The 25,900-nt window shown below is 44.6% G+C and overlaps 1 protein-coding gene across 1 annotated transcript; it reads right to left on the minus strand.

Annotated features, from left to right (window-relative positions):
- Window positions 1–2,390: 2,390 nt before the first annotated feature.
- CYSLTR2 (cysteinyl leukotriene receptor 2) lies at window positions 2,391–22,834 on the minus strand. The gene is made up of 3 exons (XM_033006634.2): window positions 22,656–22,834; window positions 13,480–14,434; window positions 2,391–2,589 (listed from the first exon to the last, which is right to left on the minus strand). The coding sequence occupies exons 2-3, from the start codon at window positions 14,406–14,408 to the stop codon at window positions 2,430–2,432; spliced, it is 1,089 nt and encodes a 362-aa protein (XP_032862525.2). The 5' UTR covers window positions 14,409–14,434; window positions 22,656–22,834; the 3' UTR covers window positions 2,391–2,429.
- Window positions 22,835–25,900: the final 3,066 nt, after the last annotated feature.

Genomic DNA, 25,900 nt, shown 5'->3' on the forward strand with positions numbered 1-25,900 from the left:
GAGCCCTGCTTTCCTGGAGATGGCCTGCTGGTGGGAAGTGGTGAATTAATACCCCGTTTTGCTTTGCTTGTTTTTGCTTTACCTATTAAACCGTTCTTATCTCAACCCACGAGTTTTCTCATTTTTACCCTCCTGATTCTCTCCCCCCATCCCACCAGGGAGGAGTGAGCAAACAGCTGGGTGATGCTTAGTTTCCAGCTGGGGTTAAACCACAACACCTACCTTCTTGAAACACGGCATGAGTTTTGAGTCCTTTCGGTGAATTTCAGGGTTTTTTTTTTTTATCTTCCTGGGTGCATTGACATTTCTGAGCCCTGTGTTGTGCAAGGACTCCGATTGACGGCAATCACCTCTCTTCTTGTCCTCTCTCTGGAGTGCTGGGGACTGGAAATGTAAGAGCTCAGACCTCCACTCTCATATGTCACTGTGCATCAGCATCATCCCATCACCATGGAATTGCTCTAACATAGTGGGAGCCATAAGAGCCCGGCAGAACCTCTTGACAGGACTGGCAGATATTTTTAATTGTTTAAGAGCATCACTTTAACAGCCTTAAATCAGTCAGTGCTGGCACAGGACCATATTTGTCCTCAAATCCCAGAGGGCTCTCTCTGCATTTTAATGTGTAGTTTGAGTGTATGCAATTTGCTGGTACGATGTATTTTTAGCAGGAAGACAAGCTTCTTTTGTATTGGCTCAGAAAGGTGAAAGTTTATCATTTAAAGAGCTTAGTGATGTCATCTGTACCTAGGGATTTACTTTTATGATCTTGCTCTGTCTGCTGCTATGTGACGGCTGCATTTTAAAAACTTGCACTGCTTTATTGAAAAATCATATTTAGAAACATGAAACTGCACGCAGTAGTTATTAGTATGAAGTCTGTCTAAATGTCTAAGTGATTGAGCAGGATTTGCTTCATTTTTTTTTCACAATTCTGCAAGGCTGTTTACATTTTGTATTCAGTGCCACCTGTAGAAATCTAAAGCAGTCATTGACCTCTGCGGAGCTATACTGAGTTTATACATTGGTGCTACAAGGCAGAATTATTTATACTCTCAGGGCCCTACTTCCAGCTGAAATCCTCCAAACACTGATAAAAGCCTGATCACCACACCTGCAGATTAAGAATAAGGATATTACTGTTAGAGCTGTTATTTTAAGCAATGTAGTTGTTCATAGTACTTGTTGCATTTCATTTAGGGGGAAGTTGAAATGTATCCTTTCCTTGGGTCTGTGCCCCCACTCCAATTTTCTGTGCCTGGACAAGTGACAAGTTTAACTGATGCCAGAAGTTAGCATCAAAACACAATTATAACCATACCCCTAGAACCAGGAAGCATCTTTCAGCATCCGTTCCAGTACCGAGATCTTACTCACCAAGATAATAATTTTATCAACATCCCCTTTCCCCGATCCTCCTCATTAAGTCCAGGTCCTGACCCTTGGATTTCTTGTGCTCCCAGCAGTAGCAGCAAGGAACCAAGGTCTGCCTGGCTGACTCCTCACTTTTCCTCTCCAGGTACAGGCCATTCACTCAGCCTCTGACACCCATTTCTCATCTGTCAGAAATGCAGAAAGCCAAAGACAACTGACCCACGGGAAAAGTTCAGCCCTGGTGTCACAAGCTGGCTCTATTTTACTTCCTAGTTCCTAGTTTCTATTTTACTTCCTAGTTCCCCATCTCCTCACCACTGTTTTGTTTTTTTTTTTTTTTTTTTTCTGCCTTGCATGTTCTTTCTCTTTTATTCCACTGTTCCCTGCTTCTCTCTCCTCATATTGTTTCTTTTGTGCACATGCTGGTACAGCAGATGGGAAAGTCCCCCCTTGACTGCGTTGATCACACTGGTCTTCCCAGAAAGTTGCTCCCTGCCAACTAATTTACAGACCTATCCCTGCTTGAACCTATTTCAGTCTCCTTAAGTTGGTGTAATGACATCCACATCTTCTGATGTCATCTGCAGGAAAAACATTTCAGTATCTCCCTCAATCTGGGGAGAACTTACTGACCAGCTCTTGGTCAGTACTGCTACTTAAGAAGGAGAAAAAGAGACATAGGCAGACAGGGACAATAAAAAACTAACGATCATTTTTCCTTCTCTAAAGAAAGGTCACAGCAAGTAGTGCTGGAGGAAAGAGCTAGAAGCTGGAGGGAGCTTTGTACCGTGGGTCCTCCAGATTCAGACCCAAAACTCACCCTTTTTCACCTTATTTTTGACAATTCTATCACCAAAAGTGGGCACATGATAGAGAACTTAAAGCAAAGAACTCCTGCATCATGCTGAAAAGCCTGTGGGAAGTGGAAATCAGTAGCAATTTTAGTAGTGCAAAACATGAGACCACGTACTCTTTAGTATCTCCATATTGCTAGATAAAAGAGAGCCAGGCCAAGCCCAGAAGCTGATTATCCGCTTCTCTACAAGCCTGTTATTTCACTCCCAACTCCATTTTGGAGGGCTCCAGCTGGTTTCCTCCAGGGTGTTTCTACACGACAGCGTGGGTGTGAGCTGGTCCAGGCTGCTTGTCCTCATCTTTATCCAGCAGCGTAGGTGTTGCCCTAGAGATGACAAAGAGCAGATGCACGACCCTCCTCTGGTGGAAAAAAAAAAAACAAACAAACAAACAAAAGAGGGGGTGGGTAGAAGTATACTAGCTAGCCACAGGGCAAATATGAGCTCTAGGAGCACCATGTAACCGTGAAAAAATCCAGTATTGCTTGGAGATATACCAGTCTAGTAATTTATCCTTCATCCCAGTAAAGGCAGGAAAATGTGCCGTTGTTGATTTTTATTTCATTTGAGCTGAAACAGTGTGTGCAGTCCTGAACATGCATGTCCAGGAAGATGCACTCAGCCTCAAATGGGTGTGGAGAATAATGACCAGGATGATCAGGCGACTGGAGGCACCGTGCCAAGAGTATGTGACATGTTTAACCTAGCAAAAATTAAAGCTAAAGCAAAAAAGTTTCCTCCCAATAATATAACTGGCAGATAACCTCCAGATGGAAAAAAACAACTATGCAAAGCACAGGAGAGTGTCAGTGCATAAACAAAGCATTCTTGGCTGCATGTAAAGTGGAAACTGGAAAATTGTTTCTTGCCATCATCTGGACAAGGACTATCAAAGAAATGTTTTCCTACAGCAATCTAACTGCTTTTCATGTGCCTCTGATTAGTTTGTGTACACGGGCATATGGTGATGTAACTGTTAGCAACAGAACAGCACCATTTCCCAGAAGTTCTCTTCCAGTGCGGTGTCCCTGCGGTATTCATGGGTGAGACCTGAGGGATTTAAGATGGGATTTGTTTTGCCCAAGTGTAGCTACCTATAAAATGGAAAAAAGGACTGAGCTAATCACCCTGAGCTGCCATTAAAGCCAACACAGGCAACTCATACATCCCCTTCGTTAGGGTGGAACAAGCCAGAGATGGGAAATGCCCATCTCCTTCTGCTGATTATGTGAGAACCACGAGGGACATGCCCAGATTTCTCCACCTGTCTTGGAGGCATCTAAAGCTCAGTGGATTCCACAGCTTATTTCTCTGATCCATCCCATGGTGAGCCAGCACCCCCTTCGCAAGACATAGTCAGAGCAAAGAGCTGTGTTGTCTCTTTGGGGCTGGTTTAGTCGAGGGGTCTGCCAAGAAGGTATCGCTGAAGCCACCCAGCTGCAAACACCACGGCTCTGTGACACAACAAGGCAGGGTCTGCCTGTTGGCTGACCTAAACAGAAAGGGCAGAAAGAGAGTGTGCATCACAGTGCTTCCGGAAAAAATTCTCTGTATTACAGCTGAACAGAGATAACATCGCTGTTTTTCCACTGCTCAGCTTGTTAGGAAACCACCAGCAATTGTAAGTGTGGGAAACACAGACCACTCTTGAGCCTCCAACTTGCAGGATGACTCATGGAGCAGGTAGAGATGTCTTGGCTGACACCAGCACTGAGCTAATATCTGTCCCTGGGAGGTGGCGTTTGCACAGGAAACCCACGCCAGCCGATAGCGTCGGGGAGCCTTGGCTGGGAGAGCAGCTACCGTGGGGCTGCAGGCAGCAAACGTGCCAGGGGGTGGGAGGAAAGAAGAGTTGACCTTCACAAGGACGGAGCAAAACCCACCCGAGGGAGGGAGCCGACTGGGAGCTTGCAACGGAGTGCATGGGGGAAGTGTCAAGGAGCCGAGCTGGTTTCATACACCTCAAATCTGGGGGAAATGATTTCTGGTTTAGCATGCACTATGTTTTATGGGAAGAAATGACATGGTGTTTAATTTCCTGGAGTGTTTTCATAAAATATCCTGGGGCTTTCTTCACAGCCCTCCTGCTTGGGATACGTCTCCAGCTGAGGTTATCCGCAGTGAATCTCCTGCACCAAAGCTTTATACTTCATCATAGACAGAGGTACTTGGGATGTTTTAAATGCATATCCTCACCATACGATCTCTTTATATTTCTCTGCACCTTGCATTGTTATGGTTTCTTCCTAGTGTGGTTTATGAGATGGGAATCTCCACCCTTCAAGGTAGTGTCTTGCTGATTGCTACAGAGTCCTGCTTCCAACTATGGAATTTGTCTCCACACCCATCCCATGCAGGTTTATTGCACACCACAGTACAGTACAGAAATACTGAGGTCTAAATAATCTGACTAATTGGCCAGGAAAGCATCTGGCCACAGCTCCATGCACATGAATTTGACCTTCCTACAGTTATGGTCTTCATACTCGCTTCTCCCCCTACTCAGACTTACTTTATTACCTGTCTCCTCCTATAGAAATTAAGATAATTATTAACATCCTTTTCTGTGTTTCTTATTTTCAAGCACTTACTAAATACCCTGCTTGGATTTTGAAAATATAGCATCAGTGCAGTTTGTATCTTATTCTATATTTTTCCACATTTGCTAGAGGCAGCTGGGCAATCCCATGGCATATGAGCAAAAGTCCCCAGAGCAACAGAACAATCTGACTGTGATCTGTTACCATCTCTGCTTATGGCACATCTTTTCTGAAACAATAAAACTTGATTGTTTCTTATACATTTGTGTATGGGAAGAAGATATAATACTGTCTTCTACTGGAGGAAGATTATATTGGCCTTCAAATCAATTTCAATTTCTCATGAGTCTTCAATATAATTTTATTTCATCTTTATTTTTGGGTATTACATTTTCATCGCTTCATTCTACTTTAAAAATTGGAATTCTCCTGACACCTTCCACAATGATAAATTAGTTGTAATTGGGAACATTGCTCTTGATGGGGGAGAGTGGTTTTAGGTTAAAAGTCCTAAACATTTTAATAGAATCCCTTTACTTTCTTCGGTGTGGAGTTGAAGGGTTTGAATTTTTTCTAGATCTTTTTCTTTTCCTCATGTAAATGGAAGCGTTCAGGAACCCATCCAGTGTGCAGCAGTCTCCAGTAGAGCTTGCACTGAATTTCTCAAAATCTGATATTCAGCCTTGCTGCTTTATCGCTCTTGTTTACTCACACTGGTAGTGCATGCGCTGAACACAGACACTTGCATTTTGGAAAGCGACATGTCCACATTTGGGGACGATGTTTTGTGACAGCTTTCTGCTTTCCTCTGGAGGTGTGAAGCCCCCAGTAGCACATTTAATCTGATTGACAACAGAATTGATTTTTTTTTTTTTTTTTTTACATACAGTGGTTTCTTAGAAGGATCTATGGATCCCACTGGTCGGCGCACCACAGGGCGAGAAACATTGTTTTACTCTACTAGCATCAGGCCAAGAATCTGTTCTTAATTTCACAGCTGTCAGTAGAGATTTTTGAAATCTTTTCCACATGGTTTTCATGTGTGTGAGAAATAGACAGCTTGTCAACTTAAAAAAGACAGCAGGCAGCGTGTGAAAGGTTCTGCCTATCACCTCAAGCCAAAGTGGGAGTCCCAGTGAAACCAGAAATAGAAATTCTCTCCTAATAAGTATGTTAGGCAAAATTTAGCAAGATGTAGGGCAAGAGGTTTTGGGGTTCATTTCTGTATTGTCCCCCAGTGAGGAATGGCTTTCACCAGAGCAGGTATAAACTTTGACACAACACGTAGGGATTGAAGTTTCACTTTCTTGTACTTCAGCTCTGCATTGCAATTTGGTGGTGGAGTAGAGATGGCTGGCTAGTCCCGAATGCATTCTTTAAAAATTCATTACTGGGATATTAATGAAATAGGGTTATAGAAGACATCAATTTTAAAAAGTTTGGCACTGACTACCAAATATTTATTAATTGACTTTTCAAATGAAAATCTATGGTCATGTATATAAATATATGTACATATAAAAAGAAATTAATAAGTAAACATGAGCCTGTGTATGTGCCTGCATATGTGTATATATACATACACATGCTTTTTCTTAATGAACTACATGGCTGAAAATACTTAACCCTCTTCCTTATTATGGTAAAGGCATTTTAATTTGCTGCTGCTGCCTTTAATTACTAGATGCTATATATAAAATCCAAGGCTAAGAAATGTGTACTGAGAAATCAGGAATCAGGCTGGCACTCTGAAGGAAAGTAAGTGACAGCACCATGTGATGGTGATGATAACACCCATTACAAGCCAGAAATTAAACATCTTGAAACACACTGAGTATGAAACATGAAAAAGTTCTTGGTTGTAAGGCACAGTCCAAGCAACTGGGTCATACTCCTCTGTGACTTCTGAAGCTCCTTCCTGGTAGACTAGTTTAGATGAATTTCTGAAATTGAGATGTTGCCCTGATTATCTGTTGCTGGTAGATGTTTCATAAGTTCATTGCTTTTTGCTGTTTTCTGAGAAAGTCTCTGTCATTATTCGCCTGACTGTTGGTTTCTCTTCACCCCGTGACCCTAGTTCCCTATGAAACATGCAGTCGGGTATGTCTTAAAGTCAGTATCAGTCATGCTTAGCTTCAGATTTTCCCTCTGGTTCCCCATCTGTTGGGTTGCCAAGACAAGAAGGGTGTCATGCCTGTTTGAGTGGGGAGAAGGGCAGGGAAAATGGGCAGACATCGGGGAACCTTGGCCAAGCAAGATGCCCAGGAGGTGCAGGAATGACTGCCATCCTTGTCCCTTCTCTACTGACCAGCCTCTGCCTACATGTCTTGGACTGTCTCCAAAGCCATGTCAAACCACTGGCCCTGTCCTTAGATGGGGTATAAACTGTTGAGGTGGAAACAGCAAGGTGTACTGGTCCAAGAGAAGACATGGGTGGGAGAGGGGGTATTTTGGTTTGGGAGCTCCCTTTCGTAGGTGGGTTTCTTCGCATTGATCTTACTGGTTTGTTTGAATGAGTAGCTGTGTGTGCAGTCTTGCTTTAGAAGATGACTTAAGAGGACACGATTGCCTAAGGGCTTTCATGAAGAGATTCTGTGGGTTTTTAAATGCGCTTACTGCTGGCTTATTCAGGGGGAAAGGTCTTACTTGGGGAGTGGTGTTTGGAAAGGCTTATATAGATGCTGTCTGTCTTTGCCCCAGCATGCTGGTGGCCCTGATGTCAGCTCAGTTGATGATGGGAGTAGCGTTCACCCAGGGGCATTGTGGTGCTGCCTTGGCTTAAGGCCATGGGAAAACTCTGTGGTGGGTGGTGGCTTTGAGGGCCTGGTTTTTGTGTGGTGGGTGGTAGCTCTGAGGGCCTGCTTTTTGCTCATGGCTTTGGAGAAGCCCAAGATAATTTGAGGGGAGACAAAAATAACACTTTTTGGATCTTGTCAGTGTGAAGTTCATCACTGGAATTGGTGTTTGAGGAAGGTCCAGCATTTCCGCGTTTATCCCTTCCCACAGCGCAACCCAAAGAACACTTTCTTCTCCCCATTGCCAGGCTGTCCGTGTCATGTCCTCATGTGCTGTTGAGCTTTGTTGACTTTTAGTCTGCAGGATCCCTCCAGAAAGACAGGGCATGCAAACTTTAGATCAGATGGTCAGAAAATAGGAAGAGGCACCACAGACCACGTTGATATGCCTTGAGCTCATCTTTCTCCTTGCAAACACGAGAGCATGAGGTGCCATCTGAGCTGTGATGGCCCTCAAAGTAAATGGCAAAATGAGAGACCCTGAGAAGGATCTGCAGGTAGACATTGGCTTTGTCTTTGAGCACTGGCTTGAATGTTTCAATGGGGCAACACGTTTTCCTATGCCATAACCCAACTGGGCTATCTGCCCATCCTCTCCTACACTTGCCAGGGCAATGTTCACCTACATAGCCCAGCTAGCTCAAGTGTAAATCACTGCCTAAGTGCAACCAAAAATTTGAAGGAAAAGGAACTGGGAAGAAGCCAATCTTGAATTGTACCTGGTCCTAACAATTCCGTGAAGATGCTATGGCCAGACACACCACGTGGGTGTGCTCCCTTTGCCATGCATGTTGGTGGCCTGCTGGAGCATGTCCTTCCCACCTGGTCTCTGCACCCAGTTTTCCTTTCTGTGGCAACCAGGACACAAAGGTGTGGGAAGAGAAGATGCACAGGCTGGGTTTGCACTGGCATGGAGTCAGGTGTAGTTGGAGTGTGCTCAGGGTATAGGAAGGTCCATGAACATGGATGGCATAATCCTACCCAGGCCTACAGACTGCCCCAGTGACTGTGCTGCTACTAGCAGCTTTATAAAGGGAATTCTCTGTGCTTCAACGTCTTCGATGGTTAGGTTCAGTGAGAATCAAAATTAAGAAAAGCTAAAAAAAAGACAATCTGAGAACACTGGTTTTTAAAGCGTACTCACATTCCTGACCTGAGTTTATATTTTCTCTTTTAGTGGTGAGGGATCACCAGAGGAGACTGCTCCATCTGCAGTAAGAAAGACCTTCAGAAGATGTATGATGGCTCTTGAGCTAGATTATTTTTTTCATTCTTTCTGGATTGTTTGTCCTCGTAGTTGCCAAGAAAAAAAAAAAAAAACATTAACTTGCAGCATGCAAGCAGTATCTCAGCAATGAGCAAAGCACCCTTAAACATCCTGAAACTCTGGTGAGACACTAGTTGCAAGGAGAAACCAAGGGCAAGCAGGGATTTCTCTGTCATGGAGGGCTTTTTGGGCTGGACCTCAGAAGGTGCCTGGAGCTGCCCTGCCAGAGATGGTCAGGCTCCCTGCTTCCAGAACTGAAAGCTAGCAATGATGTAAGAAACATCTGCACAGGGTAAAGATCCCTCTTCAGTGATTTCTTTCCCCAAAATTTTGTATATTATGAAACACAGCTCCATTCTGAGTAAATCATCCCAAGTTGCATCTACCATGGCTGCTCAGAAGAAGACATAATATTATCCAACAGTTAACCTGCTCAACATCTCGACACCTGGAAATGCAGACAGCAAACACGATGAGCAAATCTGCCAGCCATCATGATGAGCATTCAAGCCCTATGTGAGGTAATATGGGTGGTGGACCAAGGTCCAGAGCTTTGTTTCCCAGCTTCAGAAATAAAGGCTCAAATTTTGCTCCTGTGAGCACGAACGTGACTTGAGCAACCAGGCGTTGGCCCCCGCATTAGGCAGCTTTATCCTTTCAGCTATAAAATCAAAAGGAGGGGAAGTGGTGGTGGAAGTCAGGCCAATTTTTCCGAAATGTGAAAAGGGAATTTGGGACAAAGGGAGTTATTCAATTTCTTTGGCCTCCTTAAGCTGTTGACTGGTGGACGAACAGATGTAACTACATAATATCAGCTGCATGCAATTAAATACATTGCTTGTCTTTGCAGATGTCCGGAAGGATTCCTGTATATACACACCACAACTGTGTGAGAGGTACAGGACTGCACAGCCACACAAGGACAGTTTTACCACATGGTGGGTCACAGTCAGTGCTGGCTGGAAAGCTGAAGCACCTCGGGTGACCCTGGACTCTCTCAGGGAATCTGCACTTGCACTTAATTTCCACTGTCTTTCAAAGAGGCTGTCATTTAAACTGGCTCAGATATGTTGCAGGAAATCAAAACATTAGGCCAGGGATGGTGTCACTATTGAAACAGCATCTGACTCCTTCCTGACTGCGATTATACTTGGTTATTTCTGCTCCTATCAGAAGAAGAAGGTCATTTCTATCCTGCCTATCCCAAAGGACCAAGAGAAGCACCAACAGCCCTAAAACAGGGGGAAAAAAAAGTCTGATGCCTCTCTGCTCCCAGCACAACATGCTGTTGTAGCATAAGGGAGGGTGCACCTCAGAAGGAGATACTGAGTGGCAAAATGTGCACCCCTTTCTCCAGACACTCTTAGGAGCTAAAGCCAAATGCAAGGTGTGGCAACAGGATATATGTTGAGGAAGGCTGAGAATATATAATGAAAATTAATGGAATAATGCATTGCTTAAAACAAAAACGGGATGCTCCCCTGCCCACTGCGACACCACTCCATCAGGCAAACATAACCACAAGTGGGCCTGAGCCAGGGCTAAAAAGGCAATGTGAAGAGTGGGATTTCCTTGTGCTGAGGGTCAAGTGGTTCAGGCTGCAGCAAGATTACTTTAGAAAATCTCTCTTTGTCTCTGGTGTAGCTTTGAACTCAAAAATTATCTTTAGAAATGCCAGGGCTTCCCTTAATGACAGGAAAACATGCATATGGAGCTAGAACATTTTCTGTTGCTTAGGGGAACCAGTCATTTAAAGACTTTGTTTCCTGCTCTTATATCTCCTTCAAGCTCAAAAGTTTACCATTGCTTTAACTTTCTAGACACGTAACTATTCTTAGATTTTGTCTCCTGGAAAATTGAGGAAACATATCAAAATACTTTTTGAGGGTTAGGTGGTCCCTTGAGGGACCTAGAGGCATTGATAGTAATTTAACTGTCAGGAGCTTTATTTTTCAGAATAAATATGGTGTCTTTTTTTATTACATTTTTTACTATGTTACTTCCACGGTGAAGAACACTGGTCTTCAGCTCCGTGAATGGAGGCATGCAAGAATACCAAGTGCAGATGTGGCAGTAAATGGGAATGTGGCTTGTTACGCAAATGTTGTTAAGGCTGCATGTGAGGGTTCCTAACAAGGATGGTCTTGAATCCTTTTGCAAGTAATTAATAATAAAAAAGATATATTACTTTATCTGCATCCCAGATTTTGACTGATGTTCCCCACTATTTTGCTGGTGAGGTGAAGAAGGCAGCAGGATGCTCTCATACCTCCAAAGACATTTCTCTGTTGTGAAATGATGGCCCACTTACAGAAGCTCAATATCTGTTTCTTGGTCTTTCTCCCCCTGCACTCTGAGGGGATACCATGTTAGCTGTGCAATCAATAAAAAACATATTTTCAGCAACTAGTAAATCTAGTTTATTAAAACACAGCCTTGACAGTTAATTCAATTCCTAACAAAGTTGTAGCACAGTCAATACAAAAAAAAAAAGTGACCTCATAAGTGAGATACATATATCCTCTAGATGCAAAATTATCTGATAATAGGGTGTGTTTGAATGCATACAGACAAAAACACATTAGTGAGATTAGACTGTAGTTAATTTTTTCCGTTCCTTTGTAGTATTTAAGATGTGCTGTATTTTATCAGAGGCTCCAAGATTGTCACTTGTCCCTGCTCAGGTCTACTCCTGACAGGGAAAAATCGTGGAGAAAGAGTTTGCCCCCTTCCTTCTCATTATTTGTTCACTGTCCCAGCCCTGCACAAACTACCATCTCGATCCCATTCCCATTGCAAACCAGTGAAAATATTCCCTTCTCCCTCAACAGCATGGGACCGAGCGCTTCAGGAATACACATGGCATCATTAGGTCAGCTCTCAGATATGCCACTGAGTTACTGAAATAAGGATTTGGAGCATAAACTTTAGTGAAGACTTATGATAAAGCTCTGTGCTTACATCAAAGGCAGCATAAAGTGGCTGAAATAGATTGACTCTTCAATTGAACATAACCCTTAGCTAGCCAAGAAAAATGTGACTTTCCCAGTGATTTGCCAAGTACTTTTCCACCTGACCAGCAATGATTTGCTTTCTGCATATTTCAGACAGAGCTGAAAATAGCTAGCTGCCGTTATTTTTGTTTGGGAGTAATAACATTTAGCTTATAAAGTGCTTTCTCCAAAAAAGTTCAGAGCACTGAGAAAGTATCTTCATTGACAGAAACCTTCCTTTGGGTGGATTTCAAGGGAAGGGAAGGCTTTCAGCATTTTTGCTAGTTTTCATATGAGACAGTCTGTTTTCCTGGAAAATATGACAAAATTTCTTGTCTTTTTTTATTAAAAAATGAGGTAATTAAAACCAAAATCTTAACTTAAAAATCCAGGCAGCCATTTGGTGAGATTTTCCAAAGTATACATACATGTAGCTTCCCATTGCTTTCTAAAACAATCCTCCTTTGCCGCCCGTCTTTCCTCCTGTTCCTGGCTTAGTGTTTCTCCACTGCATTGGTGCATGTTTGATGTCAGGGAGTTCAAAGCAACTGGAAGTTAATCCTGTGAAAAAAAGGGCCAGTTTCCTCCTCAGAGCAGGCAGAGGGTGAGGGATTAGGGATGCCTTTGGCAGCAGTTTGCTGTCAGACTGGTTTACCTGTGCAGAGGAAACCACTCCCTAGCTACCCGTTTGGACCAAAACAATTCTAAAAGTTTGCCTTTGGATCCCTGTACGGGAACTGAATTGCCTAACCTCAGCTTTCAGAAAAAGCACTGGCAACACTGAGAGTGGAAAACAAGTGCTGCAGTGGCCTTGGAGGAGTTGGCACACAGGCGGAGAGCTGCAGGGTGCAGGCTGGGGCTCCGTGCGCCCGCATCCTGCCCTTGCTACCAGCTTACCCAGAGCACCCCGTGCTGATGCCGTTTGCTTGAAGCTGTTATCTCACTTGACAATCAGTGAAATGTTAAGCAAAATGCCTTGGTGGCGGAAAATTTAAACATGTTAATGCCTTCTGAACAGCCCGAGCTGGTGCCGACTCTTGTTTGGCTCTCTGCCTGCTTTGTAAATCAGCCTCAGCGGAAAGTATCGGTGGTGCTTTGCGTTTCTGTTCCGTGCAAACCTTTGGCCGGTGTTTGCAGAGTGAACTGGCAGGGAGCTAGGAACCTGTTGGGTATCACAGCTTCTGAACCATGCACCTCTGCACACTCAGGGAAACGGAGCACAGAGAGGTGCAGACACAGACAGTGAGGTAAGCAGGGTCTCCCTTCGTGTCACTGATTGAGCACTGGGAAATTAAATATATGGACTCTAGTAGCAAGGTAAATCCCTTCCAATCCCTTGTTCTGCGGAGGGTGAACACTAGAAGTGTTCTACACTGCTAAATAGAAGAGGACCAGGGATCACACCCAGGCACCTGACCTCTGATTATCCTGCCTTGGTTTTAGCCATCCCCAACAAGCAATCTCCGAGACACCTTTGCTCCAGAGATGCCTGACACTGAGCAGCATGGCTGCAGGCTGGCTAGCACCACACAGCTTCTGGACCCAGTCTAGTTGTCCCATTTGGACCATATATATATATATATGTGTGTGGGGGGGTATATATATATATATGTATATATATATATATATATAATTTTGCAATTCTGCATTAACTACCTGCGGTACAAACTTCTGATTCTCGCTTTGAAGTTTTCAGCAGCAAAGTAGTAGAGGATGGGATCGAGGCAGCTGTTCATGGCAGCAAGGCAGAGAGTGACCACCAGTGCTTTGTGAATGGGCATGTTGACCTGGCTGCAGCTGCTGTGCATCAGGTGGACAGTTCGCAGTATGTGATAGGGCAGGAAACAGAGGAGGAAGAGGATGAGAGTGATGATGATGGTTAACAGTGCCTTCTTGTGAGAGACCGCCTTCTTGTGCTGAGGATTCTTGGACTTGAGCAACGCTTTGATTGCAAAGAAGTAGCAGACAATAATTGTGCAAAATGGCAGGATGAAGCCCACAACGAGGACAAAGCTGTTCATTATGAAGAGCCTGTGTGTGTTGGAGGGGTGGAGGTCCAAGCACTTGGCTGGGTTGCTGTATCCAGCAATTTCTTTGCTAAAGAGAGGGCTGGAGGCAGTCAGCACAAAGACCCATATGATGGCACATATTATCCTGGAATACTTTATGTTGGTTACTTTACCATGTTTGAAGGGATAGACGATGGCTATGAAACGAACCACACTGAGCACAGTGAGAAAATAAATGCTGCAGTACATGTTCACGTACAAGGTGTAAGTCATGATCCTGCAGATGGTATCACCAAATATCCAACGTGATCCCATCAGGAAATATGTGGCCCGAAAGGGCAAAGTACTCACAAACATGAGATCTGAAACAGCCAAGTTCTGCATGTAAAGGTTTACTGAGGTCTTCCTCTGAGAAGGCTGGAGGAAAACATAAATGGAGAGGCCATTTCCAACAGCACCAAAGACGAAGATAAAAAGATACATGATGGGATAAATGACTTGCTTGAAGCCGTCAATCGTACAGTTGAAGGAGCTGTTAGTGAAGTTGTGGTCTAGAGCCATCTCAGAAATATTCATAGTCTAGAGCAGGGTTCTTCGTCTTTCTGCCAAAGTAAAAAGAAGTGCTGTGAGTGCTGAGTTAGGCCAGGCGGGAAGTTCAGCTGTTTAAGACTATTTCGCTGAGGGCAGAAATTGCAAGATGCAGAGGGCAGTGGAAAGTAAACGTTTGTTAATGCGCAATTACTTGTGATGTCTCAGCAAATACACAAGTCAAGGCGTAAAGCCCCGAGTCACCTCGAAACAGTTTCAGTATTACAGCGGCTGGTGGTTGTCTCAAGCTATGGAAGTGCTGCCTTGTAAAGGTGAGTTTTAACGGCAATTCGCTGATCTTCTCTGCACAAAACAAGCCAACTTGCTGTCAGCCGTTTTGTCACAGGGAGGTTTTGAGTCTCCAGTTACCTACCATGGAAACATCAAAACCTGATCAGAAAAAAAAAATCACCGTCCACTTGTAAGTCTGCTTTTCAAATTAGAATGAAAAGCCAAAAGAACCAAATTTGCCTTTTGGAACTAGTAAAATTTTTCTGGTATGGTTGGCAGCATGTCACTGAACTTTCCTGAGCAATACTAGAGGTATATTAATATACAACAGAATGTTTAAATTAAGGGTATTTTGACCTTAAACACTGTGTAAATACTGTGCTAGCTATGTATGGTTCCTTTTTTAACTCCCTCCTCCTTACACTGTATTTCTCCTTCCCTGTAAGTTTCTGATGGCTTTATAAGTCTCTTTTTGTGGGGCCTTTGCTCCATTTACCATTTTCTCAACCTCATTTGTGCTCAGCTGCTCTGCATCAGACAGCCATCTACACACACTGCAGCTTCCAGGGCAGCCCACATTTGCAGCCCTAATGAAAATGGCCTGTGAGAAAATGGGCTGTGTTCAGAGAGAGTGACATTTTTCCTCCTATGAGGCTATAATTCAATCAAACCAAACCACTCATCACTAAAACACTCTAAATAATATATTTTTTTTTTTCTCATTAGAGTCTATTTACTTGCCGAACTCCTGATTTCTTCTTTCAGCTGACCTGCAGCTAGTAGTATTTTGAAAGGAAGGTTTCACTATTGTTGCTTGTTTAATAGTGGGAACAATTTCCTCTCTTCATCTGTCAGCATATTCTAGAGATGGAGAATGGAAAATTTTAGTCTAAAAACCAGAACTACGTGGCATTCGTAGGTACATGAAAAAGAAGCTTTTCATTTACCCCAGTGGGAGTGATAATAGGTTGATGGTACACGACTGCATCGTACCTCTTATTCTGGACCTCACTGGCTTCACCATTTGAAATGAATTTATTTGCACAGGTGGAGTCTCTCTAGTGGAAAAGTGGGCTCTAGGATTGGGTGCCCTGGGCTCCCAGTGACCCAGTGAGGTATTCCCAGTGAGCTGTAATCAGGAGCTAATTTGTGAACTCAAGCCATGGTGTGGGACCCTGAGCTGTGTTCAGAGAGGCCCACGGTATACTCAGGATGCTGTCTCAGAGCCCATCCGGATCCCTTAATATAGCAACCAGATGTGCCCTGGCAGTCAATTTTTTTTTTCTGGCTGCACTGTAACAGGGAGCGTGGGAATTGCAATCCCCGGGCTGGGCTCCCAAGGAGCAGGATGTACTCCCCATCTCAAGATGGGAGAATGGTGGCTTGGAGAAGGGGAACATTTGCTCATACCAACGTCATACCATTCCCTGCAGTGTCTCAGATTATCCTTCCAGAAAATAAAGATAATAATATCTATTGTACACTGAAGACTGGAAGTGGGCAAACTGGATACTGGGGCTCAACAAGACCCCAGACTCAGTAAACTCATGCTCCTAAAGGAAATCTCCTCCTCATTTGAGATACTCTTCCCCCACAGAGGTGAGAGACAAGGTATCAACAAATCTTTCGCAATCAGAGGAGTTCTGAACTGTTCTGGTTTTCTGTGCAAAGTGACTGTCACGGAATTTTCTGTGTGAGATCAAGGACCAGCTTTTCTCCTGATTGAAGCTGATGCCCTCATTTTCCAGGGAAACATTGCAGCCCGAGGTACTGAAAAGGGAAAAGTCCTTTTGACTCTGTTTTGCTATTGCCCAAGCATCCTTGCCTTTAGAAACCCCAAACCACAAGAAAACATCTATGCCTGTTGAAGCATTCCTGTTGTGTGGGCCACCAAACACTCGTCTGTCAAACCTGTGAGATAGAGGAGTCAAACAAGGACGAAGAACTTGGAGTATGGGAAAATTCAAAGCCTTGCTGAGCACCACAAATGATGGCTTGTGGCCCGATGCTGTCTGCTGAAGAATGGGATTAGGGCAATGAAAATTCAATTGATGAAAAGCCTTGCACCCTGGAGAGAGCACGACAAGCGCAGAGGCTGAGGCACTTTTCTCAGGCTCTTCACATGAGGTTATCTAGCTAACAACTACCATTAAAGCTATTTTGTGCTCCTCATTTCTCCTGCCAGGTAAAGACCTTTAGGAAACTACATGCACATGTGTAATTGAGAAAACTCAGCATCCGTGGTCCTGGCAGGAAAGCCAGTAGTCAGGCTTCTCTCCAAATTATCCAGACAAAACTTTCTAGTTGTTATGGGATGTCTAAGAGAAAGAGGTTGGGGACAAGTCACCTGAAAGCTGTTAACCACCACTGTGCCCGCCCTAAATCAAGGTCCAGTAATGACCCATGCAATTATTATATGCAGATGCTCCTATTAAATGAGTTTTAACACATGGATTGATGTAGAAAGGAAGGTGCAGGGAAAGCTTTATTTCACACAGAACTATCTCAAGCAGCCACGGAGGAGAAGGGGAGAATTTTACCCCTCCTTGAAGCCATGAGCTGTTCGTTGGCCAGCTAATGCGAGGCAATGTCTCCTAGATAAACAGAAAGAATGGTATATGTAAGGACAGGCAATAAACTTTGTTTTCAGCAAGAGCATTCAGACTGCCTCCTGGGTCAGGAATGAACAGGGTGGGGTTTGGGTGAGAGATGGAACCTACAGGGTCCCCCAAAAGACGTAAAAAGGGAGATTGGTGGTAAGATCTAACAGCTCTCTGGGAAAAAAAGAGGGAGAGAAAGGGACAATCTGAAATTAGAATCTCTCTTAAGTGGTACTGGGAGACTTCTTTGATGGAAACTCTCTAGCAGGAGATTTTTTTTCATATATGAGTTTCCCTGATGGAAGCTACCAAATAGGAGCAGCTGACATATGTCCTGAGGCTCTAACAACCACCCTGGCAGGAGAGAGCAAGCGCATCAGCCAAGCAAGAAAAAAGAAGGCTTTTCTGAAATAACTGCTGTGTATGTAGATTAGATGTAGAGTTTGGGTGGGGTTTTTTCCTTTACCGCTGTGAGGTCTTTTAGAAACATTTACCACTTGATTAGTATGGATCTTATAAATAAAAATTTACCTTTTATTATAAATTATGCCTATTTATTATGGAGAAATATTTTGCCTCTTATTGGGTTGAGTGTGATTTAAGGGAAGTGGACAACAGAAAGACACTCCTTGCCAAAGGAGACTCTAACACCCTTAACGAATGGATGCACAAACCAGGTGGGAAACTGATAGGGCAAAAGTAAGAGGAGATCAGTTTAACTGGAGGAGATACCAAAACAATAAAAGTGCCCTAAAACTCTCAGATTTTAAGCTCAGGATGACGGTAGCAGTCTAGCAGCAGGGTGGGGGTGATGCTGTAAATGGCCCAGCGTGCAACGTGTAGGTCAAACCTCCCCGGGGCAGGTTCCGTGCGCCCGTGTGCGGGGGGCAAGGCGCTGGGGGATGCGGAGGCAAGAGTGGCTCAGCAGGAGCAGGACGGGAGCAGGTCTGCCCGGGCAGCAGACCTCATGAGATGTCTGTGCAGATCGCCTGGGGATGCGGGAGAGGAGCCGGTGGTGGCTGTGGTCATTGTGGGCATCAGGGATGAAGGTCGGGGCCCGGCCGGGAAGCAAGAGAGAAGCTCAGGTCAGACTCAGAGTGCATGGATGAGACAGTACAGAGGAGAAATTCAGGTATGTAAGGAACTGAGGTATCTTGTGGGTTAAAGGCAAGAGATACAGAAATTAGAGACTGCACCATGCCCAAAATGGACCCAGGCTTCTGGCACTGCAGAATGAAAGGTTTGCAGAGGAGTATTTAATTAGAAGCAACAGGGGAGCTGACAGAGCAAGTGGGCTGGACTGATGAGACCTGAGAGGACAATGAACTGACATCCAACGCACTTCTGACAAGGCCAGGAGGAAAATAAAGCCCGACTGCAGTAACTAGGGAGGGCAAATCCAACTGCCCACAGATCCAGTTGGCTGGCACGTGCTATCTTGTGTGACTGATCAAGAGGAAATCAGACATGTAAGTCTGCACCGATGCTCAAAGCTCAAAATTAGATGGGAGACCTGGAAGGCTTGGCTTGGAACAGCAACCCTGCTGCAAGGGGAACCTCAGAGACCTGCTGGAGAGAGGATAATCAGTGGGAGCCTGTGTTGCCATGCTACCAGCTTTATGGTAATGATAGTGTAGGCTGCACAGGTGGAGGAGTGGCACTGTGCATGAAGGACTACATAACTTGCAACAGCATACAAATATTATGGCTAAAGGGAAGCACTACAGAGTTCTTGTAGGCAGACATCCCATACTTTAATAATAAAAATATAGTACTAGGAATGCACTGCCAAACTCTTCATCACGATGATGACAGCCATCAGAATACTTGAAGTGAGACTAGAAAGCTGAAAGCATGGAGCAATAGCAGGAGATTTGGGGTGCCTTTATAAAGATGTGGTGCTGCAGCCCAACAAGATATAATGTCCATATGCAACAAATGCCTGATTCCTAGAATAATTAGTCCTGCAAACAAATCCACAACACAAGATGCTATTCTACATTTGATCTCTAGTGCTGCACGGGTCCTAGTTCAAGGTTTTGGTGAAGGGAACCTTGTACTAGCAATCACAGTAGAGCTAGGTTAGGCAGTGTTGTGGGGCAGAGAAGAAGTCCCAGAATGAAGAAGCTTACATAATTTCAGGGTCTGTTTAGAAAAACAAACAGAAATGTCAATAAAACCTGTGTTAGAAACCTACCTCACGAAAGAAATAGACATTTTAATAATTATTGAGCCTGATGTCTATCAGTAGATTAGCAAGACTATTATAGGGAAAAGATCAGCATTTAGAAAGCAGGATGCTTGTCCAAACGGGGAGAACAGGACAGCCTGCATTACGGCAGATCAAATATGGAGAGGAAACTGAGAGCATTAACAAAAAAAAAAAAAATGATAAGAATCTGTTAAAGGATGCTCAGGCTGACAGTAAGTTTTGTAAACCCACTGAAAGATGAAAGACTGCTAAGGAACTGGCAGGGTTGCTTGGTGGCAAAAGATCTCTTAGGGACAGTAAGGCCATAGCAGAGAAACTCAGTTAATTCACTGTTCCCCACCAAAGATGTTGGGGTATTTTCATGCCTGATGCAGCAAACAGGTCAGAGGAGCCAGCTTCACTGAAGGGCTGTGCGCAGGAAATATTAAACCAGATAAGTGGGATGCCAGTAAGTAATCAGGACCAGATGGCATTCATATGAGTATCCCAAAGGATCTTGAATGTGAGAATGATGGCCAAGGCATATAACCCACCATTACAATCAGGTATGGTGCCAGTGAACTGGCTTGTCTACAAGAAGGACTTGAGAGGACAGCTCGAGGGCCATGAGTCAGCCTCGATGCTGCGAGCTACCAACTGCTGAGACCAATTTCCACCTCCGGTATGTTGTTGGCGGGTCTGTAATAAAGAATGAAAGCACTGTGCTTGTTGAAACACCGGTGTGCTGAGAAAGAGTTAGCTCCGCTTCTGAAAAGGGTGATCCTGCCCCACTCACCTGTTGGTGGGCTCTAAGGATGATGGATAAAGGTGGCCCAGTGGTTATTTTATATGGATATATGGATATGCATGCATTTATACAGTTGCATTTGTCAAAGCCCTTGACAAAGCTCTGCAACAAGGATTTCTTAAGGAACTAAGTTGCCAGAGAGCTGGGAGGCATTTTCTTTTATGGACTGAAAGCTGGCTGAAGGGTAAGAAGCAGTGTGGGGCTTAACGAATCGGCAATGGTGCCCTCCAGGGTTTGATTCTTGGACAAGATTTATTCAATATCTTTAGCAATAATCTGGAGAGGACAGTTATCCAAGTTAGCAGATGCCATGCTGAAAGAGTGGTAGATGAGCATTAGCATATTTTAATGTAAAGTGATGCATTCTTGGAAAAATATTCTAAGCCGTGCCTACACGATACAAACTTGAAACCGGCTGTTACGTTCGGGAAAGGGCATTTGGCATTGGTGTCATTGACCATTTACTGAAGTAATTTCTGCATTGGCTACAGCAGCAGAAGGAACTGAAAATGTCAGCAAAATGAGGGGCATCATCAAGAAGGCTATGGAGAACAAAGTATGGTATCACCTTATATCAAATCTCCATGCATTCCCATAGTAAGCAGTTTTAATCTCTACACCTGGAAAAGAGATTATGGAGTTAGAGAAGACGTGGAGAAGGGCAAGTGAAATGATCAAGGAGATGGAACAAGAGCTAAAAAGCCTGAGACTCTTCAGTGTGGACAGGAGGAGGCTGAAGAAGGTTATGGTCAAGGTTTATAGTCACGAAGGTGTTGGACGGTGTGAATGTGCACCGTTATTCACAGGGTTCCTCGGTGCTGGGGCTTGGGGTGGTCAGCAGAGATGCTGACAGCCTGCTTTCAAACTGACAAAAGAGGGTTTCCCTCTGTGCAGCGAGCAGCGGGAAGCGCTGGGAGCTCGCTGCCACAGCAGGAGTGCAGGCAGGCAGCTCAGCAGGATCAAAACAGGATCGGACAAATGCAAGGACAATAAATGGGAAACAAAAGGCTGGGCAGGAACGTAACTCCCCCGTGCCGATGGACAGCAGTCAGGAAGCTGGGGAAATGCAAGGGCAAAGCACTCTGGAAGGTGATCGCGCAGGCGATGAGACTCTCATGTTGTTTCTGACCAGACTCTCTTATTGCCACCTTCAGAGATTGAATACTGGGCTAGATGGACCGGCCTGAGCTGCCAGCACATTTCTTACAGTCACGGTTTGCACCTAGTTCCTGGCAGTGCAACAGCCACAGCTGACTTCACCGTGTAACCCCTAATTCCTGCTGGTGAAGTGAGACTGATGCCTGGGGTGATATTAATACAGAGATTCCACCCCGTATATGAAAAAGCTCTTACTGGAAAAGCGGAGATAGTCAGCAGCCCTGGGCTACCCCCCGGTTCGTGTGGAGGGCAGTCAAGTCGTCCGGCATCTCAGCGGACAAGGGGATTGATTTTTATGCCATGCCGGGACAGAAGGACACGCTCCTTTGGCGGAGGGGTGGTGGAGGGGTGCTGCTGCTAAAGGTGTAAACATGAAACTCGCCATTTCCCAACCGCTGCTCTCAGATCTGCTGCTCTGAAACGCTGCAGTCACTGTAACATGAGGAACTACCAAAGAACCTGGTTTTAATCAGACGTCCTGCATTATGCAAAGTCAAACAGGGAAACGAGTCTGTTCATTCAAAATATAGTTCTTTGCTGTGCTAAGCGATAAATATATAGATCCTCTTGTATGCCAGGAAAAAGAGGTGCTTTCCGCATTTATCATAATAATCCTATGTCTGAAGAAGACCTCAGACACCACAGTCTCATATTCATTACCTAAATAGGAAGGTAGTTGTGATATCACTGACATACAGGAGACCACCAGCATTTGTCACTGCACTTCTGAGGAAAACAGAAGTTCTCATGGTTTTTTAAAGTTCCTATTGGCATTGTTTCTAGCATTCACTTTGTGCTTCAGGAGCAGCACTGCCAAGAGTAAATGTAACAGTATCTAATATTTAGAATTAACACTAAATTCGGAAAAAAACATGGCATTTTACTAACCTTTCTACATGCACAATAATGAAAAAAAAAAAAAAAAGTCTGACATTTAACACCTTTTATTTTAAAAGTTTGACATAAACCAAGTACATATTTTTAATCTAGTTAAAAAACAAGACTCAATTAAATACACAACTTGATACCTTCCATCTGGCAAACATTCCTAGTTGCATAAATTCACCCTTTTTTCTGTCAGAAAGAATTCTCAAGACCAGCTTTGTCATAGAGAAATTTAGTCAACAATCACAGCTTCTGGCAAATAAAAAGCTTACTGTGAGTAATAAGAAATATAAGTAGCTTGAATTTTAACCATTGCAACCATTTTTATCTACATCAGAAAAAGCAGACAGATCTTGTCCTACCTCAGCTTGTGTGCCTTCTGGTGTGTTCAGTATTTGTGTCTTCTGCTCGCTGTTGCTCACAACTTTCAGTTTTGTTAGTGGAACGGAAAAGCACAAAGACTTGACGCAAAACCAAAGTGCTATTTATGCAGAAGCCACAGAAAAGCAATGAGCAGTAGGAAAGGGAAGTAAATCCTGATTAAAAGATCTTACATCTTAAGAGAAAAATATTCTCAGCTCAAGGAGTGGTGCTAGCAATCACATGGCAATCTTTCATAATTTTCACCCAATGAAAGAGGCTCTGCAGCTACGTGGCATGTTGGGAAGCTTTCTGGATTTCTGTATTTGGCCCACACTTCTATATATGTGTTTTCAATAATCAGGGTTGCTCATATTAGATGAGATTCCCATATAAGAGTCACATGGATCTTCAGAGATGTAGTTTTGGGAATTACTGAGAGAACACATGCTGGGGTTATTTCTCAGGCTTTTCATGCAGAAATCAAAATAGTAAGAAGATTTCTAGGAATTGGTGCATAATCTCATTCAACTCATAGTTCAAGGCTGAGTTTACAGAGCTGAGGGACTAATTTTCCTTGCATTTTGATACGAACAGAATACATAGCTCTGTTAGGCCATGAGCAAGTGGCTGCAGTGAATATCTTACTCTCCCTTAACGTTTTACCACTTCTCACTAGAGCAATGTTGACCGCACAGATGGCTGCTCTGAGCCCACTGCAGTTGTGAAATAGGTATCTATACATACTACAGGTATAACAGCTTGGTTATTCCTCTTCTGTGCTATCAGTGCATGCAGGTAGACCAGACTCAATTAGGTGATTTTTGAATGCTGTGTTTTATTTCATATTGGTGGCAGGTGAGGAGTCCACACATGGCTGCTTACCACAACTCAGTGGTTGTGGAGTCTCTCAAAAAACCTTCTCGCCACCCACATTTATGGTTGTCTATGTCCCACAGTGCTTCAGATAATGATTGTAATCTCTCCTCCGACGGCCACTTGTGCTTGATTCTCATTTGTTGCTCTTCACTCTGCTTGTACACATGCACCTGAGAACAGGCAAAGAAGTCCTCTGGGTGTGCTCCCCATATGGGGTTATGGTGGCAACGTGAAGTGGCTGCAAAGACTCGTGTCACCAGAGCTCACAAATCCCTATACCCATGGAGGAGGAATGTACAGCTTGCAAGCAGCTCTGTGGGTGTTTTTTTAGCATGGGGCTAAAAAAAAGACATAGAAAACCATCCTAGCTAGGAGCTAGTCTAACACCTTCAGTCTCCAGGGTGAGCACAAAATCTGTGAGTGGTGGTTTTGAATATTTGCCTACATTTGCATTGACAGAGCAAAGTAAGCTTAAAAAGCTCCCCAGTAGAGGTCCACATCAAGCGAATTTTCAAAGTGCAACATGATGGTGAATTAGGACCCTCCTGAGACCACTGGTGCCTAACTTAGACTTTTCCAACTCCATGGCACCTAAGTCCATGGATAGATGTCCTCTTCCAGCTGTGGTTGCACTGGTCACTTTGGTTACCGTCCCAGATGTTTCCTTATCTGGCAAGGTCTGCCCAAGGAGTGGCTCGCGTGTTCTCCTGAGCCCTGTTCAGTCATTGAGGCATCTGAAACAGGAGGTCTCAGCTCACCCAGCCCATATGGACTGAAGGAGGGTAGAAATGAGTCCATGACCAGCTTGGTGGGCAGATTTCAGGGGCAGAGCCCTTTGGGAGGGAGCAAAGGTGCAATCACTTCAGCCAGCGAGGCCATGGCCAAAGAACAGTTATGGCCTTGGCATTCACTCAGGACATGTCTCAGTAACTCAGACTGCATCTTATCTGCAACTAGCAGAGACTAATTTGGGCACTGCAGTAGCAGTCTGATGATATCTCCATCACATGGCACACAGTGATAATCACTCTGGGACTGATAGGCAGTCTGTTCTCAGATACACAGCGTCAGAGACCGAAACGTGCAGAAAAGTTAGACATTGATCACATTTTATTTTCCTGAATTTGCTTTGAGAACATCTCTTTCACCTTATGATATGGTTATCTTCATTGCCTAGGTAATTTCCCACGTTTACCTTCTTAAATGCCCTGCCTTCTGGAGAGTACTGTTTTCTCCCTTTTATAAAGTAATTCTGTATTTCACTTTTAGCCTGGCTTTGAATAAATGAGGTTGGCTGCCAACTCACCCTGCATCTGACAAGCTAGATCCGGAGTGACTGCTTGTGATTTTTTAGAAACAGTCACTGGGTGACTCAGCTTCCGAGGGGAGTTTATTACATTTCTTACTAATAAAAACCTTCAGTAATTCTGGAGAAATCTCAGAATATCACGAAGGATCAAAGACTTTCATCACAAGATGCTGTATGTATACCACATATTCAACAGATAAGAGCCTACTTTATTTCTGAGTCCCATAAAATGCGTAGATGATTGAGGATACAGCAGAGTGCAAACCACCCCTCTGGGCTGCAGCTACTCTCTGTCCTGACTCCGTTTCTGTTCCCTTTTCCATTTCTGCCTCCAAGACAGCTCAGTTTCAAGACAGAAAAGCAGGAGGGGGTGACTTGTCCTTTCCTTCCCCTTCCTCACAAACCCACCTCCTCTGCCTCCCTGCGCAGGGGCACTGACCACGAACGAGGGCTCCAGCCCGCAGCAGCGAGCAAAGCCACCACTGCAGGCTCCAAATGCGTGAAGAAGCACCAACTTCAGGCCTGAGATAAGCGCTTCAGGCCAGGTAGAAGCAAGAATTTAGGCATCTCCTTCCCCTGCTTGTCATTTCCTATAGGCTGGTTCAAGCGTCCTTACGGGCTGAGCACTACCTGTGGGAGTGCCAGTCAAGGAGCCCGTCTCCCACGCTGCCTGTGTAGGGCACCTTGGACATCCCAAACACACATCATGCTATTACGTGCTCCACAGGGCTGGGTCACCCCCCCCCCCCAGCAGTACTCTGTCACCCCGAGGCCGGGTGAGCTGCTGCCTGAGGACGGTATGCTGTCCGGTGCGTCCCTCTGTCGTCGCAGTCTCGGTGGGCAGGTCGTTGTCCACTTCACACCACAGCAGAGGAGGCCGAGAACTGCCTCAAACCCACCCTGGTCCTGGAGTGGGTTGCACAGCCCAAACAGACTCGCGCCAGCTCATCAGCTCACGGGACGTGGATGCGTTCGCACACCGGCAGCCCCATGGCCACGGGGACTGTGCGTGGGAGCCATGGAACCCCCAGCACCGGGGGAGCTGGGGTGAGACATCAA

The sequence above is a fragment of the Tyto alba genome, unplaced genomic scaffold (assembly GCF_018691265.1).
Source record: "Tyto alba isolate M040663 unplaced genomic scaffold, T.alba_DEE_v4.0 Super-Scaffold_45, whole genome shotgun sequence".
NCBI classification, from domain to species: domain Eukaryota; kingdom Metazoa; phylum Chordata; class Aves; order Strigiformes; family Tytonidae; genus Tyto; species Tyto alba.